Raw genomic sequence first — 7804 nt, forward strand, 5'->3', positions numbered from 1 at the left:
GGGGCGCGTGGGGGGGGGGGATTTAAAAAAAAACATGAATGAATAAATCTACATTCACTATTAGCAGCCATACAGTCTCACTTACTTTAGAAGCAAAGCTTACTGTACCTCATGTGCAATAGCTGAAAGGTTTCTCCCCATTGACATGGTGCGGGAGATTCGAGGAGGAGTGCAGTACTAAAGAAAAAAAAATAAATAAATGCCACATGTAAAATGACAGCTTCAGAAGATCTAATAAAACCTTCATTTTGACGATAAGCCAATTGGGCATGACTTTAATGGAGTAAAGAAACATCCTGAAATGTAAAATGTGACATTTCAAATGGTAATGTGTTCCCTTTTACGGCTGAAAAAAGAAAATTATTTGGTGAGCTCATGTCTGTGGGTGTTAAAAATAAATGACTCTCTGTTAATAAACCCTCTCTTTTACTGTGGGTATTTTTGCATACCTGAGACTCAGTGTGAGTGGCGTTGTCTGGGTAGATATCTGAGAAGGACAGATCGTTCGAGGCGAGAGAGGTATTGCTGCCGTCTCTCTGAAAGGATCTCCGGTTCTCCACGGCCCATGTGTATGAGTCACTGTGGCAAAGGGTCTTCAGGCCCAGAGCTACATCCTGACAGGGGCCACAGTTCATGGACATAGACTTGGAAATGCCCTTCCCCTGGTTAGATTAAAGGAGCGAAGAGGAAAGGTTAAATCGAATATATGAAAGGATGGGAAGAGGATAATTAGGGGAATGAGAACAGATATGGAAAAGGGGACTAAAGGAGAGCGAAGAGCAGAAAAAGATTAATCAAGAAGTGAAGCCATTAATTCAAACCTGGATGTACGGAGTCAGAGAACAATGAAACAAGGGTAAAAGAGTATTGGAGGGAAATGGAAAGGATTAAGAAAATGAGGAGGACAATGTAAAACAAAAAAGGAAGATGTGAGAGGGACAAGAGAGGGTATGGTGATGTGTATAAAAACACAAAGATACAAAGGAAAAAGATAAGTGATAACCCAAAGTCTGAGATAAAGACACTTAGTTCTGTAAAATTGTTCCCTTTTGTCCTTTAGATTTTCTGTTTCGAAGTTTTAAATAGCATATGAGCATATGTCTGATATTCAGATTTGTTAAATTTGACAAAGTCTGACGTTTGTCCTCATTATATTTTGCCTGTTTTAACTTTACTTACATTTTTAGTTTGCTGTGTAGTTTTTGGCGTATGAATGTCCAATTGTCTGTTTTTCTCAGATAGTCAGCTGGGGGCCTGAACTATGAAGCAGGATTTGTGGCTTTGTGAGGTAACTTCAGGTTCAGTTTGCAATTTTTTGTACCACAAAGCTGGTTAACTTCTTACCAGGATCTGTCACTGTGACAACCTGTGCCAGAAAACTAACCTGCTCTGAAACAGGTTGAAAGTTGAAGGCCTACCATTCCTTGAAAGAATGCATGTCACCCACAAACGCCAGAGTCTGAAACTAATATCTTTTGATAAGAAGGGATGGAGGTATAGCTGTTATACCTTGTAAATTATATTATACACAATCTCATGCAAGATATTGTGAGATGAGTTAAACTCTTGGGAGTATGTGCTGAGGATGACAGTCATCTACTAACACATAAATCTTTAGCTCCATATTGCCCAAACTGTTATAGCCATTTTTATGTTGGCTAAGGTTGATTAGCTTTGGCAACCAACTTGAATTGGGTTAAATCAGTTGTAACTGTACATCCATTGACTAAAATGTGTCCAACAGGTAAAGAGATATTTTACTAACAGACAAACAGTGTTGATGCCAACAGTTACTGCCAATTTTTTAAGCAAAATTTGTATTCAATGTGTAGCGCTCAGAATATGTGCTGTGAATAAGTCTCAGCCACTACCACACCAAATTTTAGCTCAGTACTTGTAAGATTGACTGCGTTATAGTTGTTTGTGTGTAGGGTAATGTTAATTAGCTGCAACAACCATCTTGAATTGGGCTGAATTCCCACCTGCCTGCCTTTAGTGACAGAGCCTGCTTTTGGGTCCTCTTATACAAACGCTGGTAACACAATGTGTATAACTGTTGGAAAAGTGTATCCTAACAACTATTAACGCAATAAGCAATTCCTATGGATTTCGTCTGCAGTTATATTTTTAAATGTCTATAACATTTATAACAAATAAAAACTGTACCCAGACCAATCAATCAATCAAATTTTATTTGTATAGCACATTTCAGCAGCAAGGCATTTCAAGACCAGCGGGAAAGTCCAGTGCCATGTTTACTGGGGTGCAAAGATGCTAAATGGCTGCTGGTCCATGCATTGTTGCTAATCTAATAGTGCTTGTGTTTAGTGGCTGTGGGTTATCTTATTAGAGCACACAACATCAGGCAGTTACCAAGCTATGATACTTAACACTAACGAGTAAGCTAAAAGCCTAAATGGTGTCATAAATGTCCTGCACGTACAAATGAAATGAAAAAGGTTTGTGGCCCCTCTGGCTTTCATAGAACTTCAACATTAATTACTCGTAAAATCTTATCTGAAAATGGTGAAAACCACAGCTATAAAACCCAAACAGACTCAACGATGAGCACTCAAATAGTTGTGCTTTTAAACTTTATTTAATCACTTACAGTGCGGGTTAAGTAAGCTCTCGAAATTTTTAACTTGCAGAATAATTAAAGCCATTAAAGCGTGAAAGACTAGAAGAACGACAAGGAGTTTTAGACGATTACTTCTATGGAACAGTTTCATTTCTTAAATGTTGCTCTGAGGTCTTGTTTTTACAGCCGTTTTCAGGTTCTACGACAGAACGTAAAATGTCCTTCCATTACCATCATTCTTATCCAGGCTTTTTATATAGAACTGACACACGAGCAAAGATTTAAAATGTGTCTTGACGTGTTCTGCTGTTATGTCTCGGGTTTATTGCACCTGTTTCAGGATTAATGTGCTCCCATGGGATCTTTGAAAGATGTTCTCTCCTTGGGAAGGTTTTGAGTTTGTCCATTTTTAGACAGTCCTCTTATGGGGGCAAAAATGCTTACAGAACCTTTTTTTTGCACGGTGTATTTCTGTCAAACTAAGGTTCTGTAGTTTTTGTGATTGAGGCATGATTTATACTGTGTATTTTCAAAACCTTGCCAATAAGCAAACTTTGCAACTCTACAGTAAATCCTAAAATTGTCATATTGACACCTCCGTTAAAATTGGAAAAGAAAGAAAAAACATTAAAACTAACACATTTACTCTATGTAGCCGGATTACCAAGTCTTTTTAGTGAAGACATAAAAGCGCTCTTGTTCATGTGTTAATGTTTGTGTGATCATTCCAAAGTTTTTCTTGTAAATCTATTTGGACTTCATGTCGACTAATTACCCACAACATTAAAAACAAAAACACTGACAGATGAAGTGAATAATATTAGCAATCTTGTAGATTACAAGATAGTATTAGGGGCCAGTGATATGGCTAAATATCACATCACAATTTTTATTTCTTTATTTTTACAACAAAATACCATTTACAGTTTTATCACAAATTTTTAAACTGATTTTAACTGTTCATTTATTTTTATTATTTTGGAAGTTACTGAACAATGCAACAATTCTAGTTCTCTATGTGAAAACAGCACTGAGAGAAGGATATAAAAAAGCATTTAGACAACTGAATGACATTTCTGAATAATTTAATCACTTTGGGCTATTATGCCAAGTAAAATGATCATTTAATAGGCATTTGAGACTTTACTGTACCCTACACATGATACTACAATCTCTCTGCTTTGACAAATTGTCAACACAGTCTAATTGTTCACGAGTTAATATTATCGTATTGTCCATCACTTATGTGTATTAGATAAGTTTGCTTTAGTAGTCTAATTATTTTTTTGTTTTTTTGGGGAGTCTATTAGAACAACTAATTAATTTGCAAGAGATCCTAAACAAATTTTCCCAAGGGGATAATAAAGTATTATGTATTGTATGGTACTCTGACAAATTGTCCTGTGGATAGCACAATACGTTTACCCTGCAGGATCATAAAGATTAAAAGGAGACCCTCACAGGTGTACAGATAAAGCTCCACTGGATTAGAGCAGCTTGGGTAACAATGGAGACTTTGGGCACATGATGTCACTGTTGTGGCTGCCTCATGTGTATCAACTTGTTCAAGAGGCACATACCATACACATACTGTGCATTAGATCATAACCTGTGACCATAACACTGATAACTTCTGTCAACTTCACCCTCTCTGTCAGCCTCAGAGCTTTTGTGGTAAGCCTAGGCAAGTTGATTACTCATCTCGTTTGTGAGAATTCCAGCTCTTTCCTCATCATTCAGTCTGCCAAACACCCACATGGTAACACTTGAGCTATACCTTTGCCGGGGGCTTCCGCTGGGCTTGCTGCAAGCTGAATATATGAAGAAATAGGGGGCTCTGGAGGACAGTCTTTAGCAGGGATAGTTTCTCCTGAGTGGGAGCCTCTCCTCTCTCCTTTAATTTGGCTTGAAGTCTCTCCACAGCTTCCAAGGCATATTGAGCATCTGCAGAGAAATGGTACATTCCTGATGAAAAGAAAATGCACCCTTGTTTAATTCTACAGTCCTTCATATGTATGGGACAAATCAGAAAATCGTTTGTTCTTTGTCTAGCCTATAAATGACATAGGTAAATGCAACCTTAGATGAGTAACACATGGCATAATACATGGTATAACTTTTTACTTTAAATTTAGATGCAGTGAATAAAAATAATAATTTCACTCTGTGAATCAGCTTGTGAAATCAGCTTTAGCAGCCATTTGAACTTCTGTATGACCTTACACATAATAACATATTTTTCTCTGAGTGTTGCTTCATTTTCTTGAGGTTTACAAGTATTTGTTTATATACATCTTTCCCCGCAAAGTCGTGCTAATGCATTTCAAACAAGATCTGAAATTTGACTCTATTAATGCAACACCTCAGTTATTTTTTTTTTCTTTTCAGTGTTTTTGTTGCAGGTTATCTCTTCTGCTTGGAGTTGTTGACTCCATCCATCCATCCATCCATCCATCCATCCATCCATCCATCCATCCATCCATCCATCCATCCATCCATCGCCACTTAATCAAGACCATGTTGCAGGGGCAACAGCTTAAGCAGAGAGCCCCAGTCCTCCCTCTCACCAGTTACCTCTTCCAGCTCATCTGTGGGACCTCAAGGCATTCCCAACATAGCTATGAGATATAATCTCTTCATTGAGTCCTGGGTCAGCCCAAAGGTCTCCTTCCAGTGGGACATGTCTGAAACACCTCCCTTGGAAGGTGTCCAAACTACCTCAAGTGCCTCTTTTTAATGCAGAAAAGCAGCAACTGTACTCTAAGCTCCTTCTAAGTAGCCAAACGTCTTATTCCTAAGGGTGAGTCCAGCAACTCTTAAGAAAGCTTTTTTTAGCCACTTGTATTCACAAACCATAGCCCATGACTATGAGGGTTGGAGTGTAAATTGATAGGTACTCTCCACAACAGATTGGTACAGTGTCCACCATCCCATTCTGCCTATCGAGCTACTGCTCTGTTGTACGCTGATTTGAGGACAAGACATCAGGATACTTGTAGTCCTTCTTGGGGCAGTGGCACATTCCCAGCTTGGAATTGGATATCAATCTTTTTATACTGTAAAGGATCGGGACATTCTGGATGGTAGTCAAATCCCCAATTGCTGAACTGATTTCAGGGACATGGAACATCTTTTTACTGGTGAGGAAACAGCATGAGTTTGTGCAGGAGATTGAGTGGTACCAACTAGATATAATTGGGCTAAACTTGACCCACAGCATGGTCTCTGGACCAACTCTCCTGGAGAGGGGAATTATTTACTTGTTGCATCATAAAATTTCAGCCATGCTTCAGCTGTCAGACAAATGGCTTTATTGATGACTTAATAAAAGTTTGGTATAGAGTACACCCCATGACCAAACCAACAAGCTTTAATACACAACATCTTTATAGACCTCAATAGTAAATCAGTATTGTGTATGAGATACAAAAAAGGAATGTAGAAACAGAAAAGACCAGCCGCTCATAATCCTCTGAACCAACAATCAATGTAGTCACAGAGCCAAGTAAGTAGTACACTGCTAAGACCTATGAGTCTGTTGTTACTCAGCTGATTCTGCCACACTGACTTGTTGTGTGGTGCTCACACTGAGCCACCACTGAACCACCTGTTGATCTTTGTGATTTACCAAAGGGTAATAGTCATGATGTCTTTGTTGCTCCAAAGGAGGGGATTAATATGTGAAAAGAACCGTATGACACAATCCTTACTGATTTCTTTTTTTTTTTGCTGTAACAAAAACCTGAATACTCAATAAAAGTAAACTGCCCAAACTCCTGCTTTTAAAGGCATAGTCAGTTAGCAGCACCTGGCAGCTACTTGGTCTTTTTATTCTTATTGAAGTAGAAAGGTTGTCTATTTTTTTTCCACACTGCTTCAGCATTCTTCTTCTTTCTGTCCAAATATTTTCCTCATTTTTGGACTTGATGACAATATTTTTCCTTTTCATTTTTCACTGCTGGCAACTAGATGGCAAATGGCATTCGCAAGGGAGTCTTCAAAATGCCTCAAAGTGTTGCCTGGGTTCCCAAATTCATTTGTTCAAAAACGTTTGTATGACAAATTTTCTCACCAAATAGTCACAGTGTTTTTGTGGATGTCTCAAACCCTTCTTAATTTAGTTTCTGTAAATTCCAGATCTCTAAAGCTGTACTTAGACACCTGATTCAGAACTCTGCGTGAAATGCGTGAATAAAGGAGTAAATATTAAAAGATGTTTTTGCCCTGGGGGGGTTGGGTAAACAAACTTGCTGTGAGCCAAAGCTTCTTCACTGTGATTTTCTTTAAGGTTTCATGTTTATTAAAATTTTTATTTTATTATTTAGGCTAGCTTGTGGCCAAAGAGAAAACCAGAGTGGAAACATTAAGTTGTCTACCAAGACTACAGAATAAAAGCTGCCCGTCGCATCAGGTCATGTTGTCTTTGCTTATTTAGCAGAGTAGCAGATAATGAGAATAAGCCCCAACGGCAGTAATTGTATGTGGCAGAAGGCTAAAACCCTGTAAACTCCTCTCCACCAAGTTTTGACAGGAGCGTGAGCCCAGCGCCACCTGCACATGTAACTACTCCCTCCTGTCTGGCAACATGCAGACATGTCCTGATGGTAAGCCTCCGAAACCGGAGGAGCTGGGAAGTCCTGCTGAGGTTAATGCAACATTTTTGGATTTAAACTGACCTCTGCATGGGAAGGAGGCTGAACAGACTTACCCATGATCTCCATTGGTCCCTGACAGTGCTGGAGTACAAATCTTTTTTTCTTTTCTTTTTTTCTTTTGGTAATCTCTCAGTTTAATGTCATACTTGGCTGCGTGGCTCCTGCAACACAAAAGGAGCACAATTTAATGTGTGTAGATTAAATCGTACCCATTTCGAACAGTTTGTGCACATTTGAGCAACAACGCATTTTTCAAAACATGTTTCTCCTTGAGGATACCTTTTTGTTACAAGAAACACTCTGTTTGCCCCCTTCCCTTTGCACGGAGGAATAATTAGTACACAAGTAATTATTTTACATCTGTTCAGCAGCATGTATCATTTTTCCCCCACTCCTACATCTTCTCCTCCAGGGCCTGTCCCCTGTTTGTTTGCAAGCGCCTTGCTTGTCACCTAATGCTCTTTAGCGGGATTTAAATCTCCTCCAAAAGGCTTTATCAGCCACTGATGATAATTAACTGCGACACAGGGCCTCCCGACCATTCTGACTCCAGGGGGAGGAGGGGGAG

At 39.0% G+C, this 7804-nt stretch overlaps 1 protein-coding gene across 1 annotated transcript in view; it reads right to left on the reverse strand.

Moving 5' to 3' along the window:
• The window catches only part of si:dkey-92j12.5 (multiple PDZ domain protein), a 60990-nt gene that overhangs the window by 52438 nt on the left and 748 nt on the right, over positions 1–7804 (reverse strand). The window contains exons 2-5 of the mRNA XM_017425813.3: positions 7290–7397; positions 4359–4525; positions 450–662; positions 109–177 (exon numbers count right to left, since the gene is read on the reverse strand). Coding sequence (XP_017281302.1) covers positions 109–177; positions 450–662; positions 4359–4525; positions 7290–7302 — 462 coding nt within the window. The 5' untranslated portion in view covers positions 7303–7397. The remainder of the gene's footprint in view (positions 1–108; positions 178–449; positions 663–4358; positions 4526–7289; positions 7398–7804) is intronic.

The sequence above is a fragment of the Kryptolebias marmoratus genome, linkage group LG3 (assembly GCF_001649575.2).
Source record: "Kryptolebias marmoratus isolate JLee-2015 linkage group LG3, ASM164957v2, whole genome shotgun sequence".
Classification (NCBI taxonomy): Eukaryota; Metazoa; Chordata; class Actinopteri; order Cyprinodontiformes; family Rivulidae; genus Kryptolebias; species Kryptolebias marmoratus.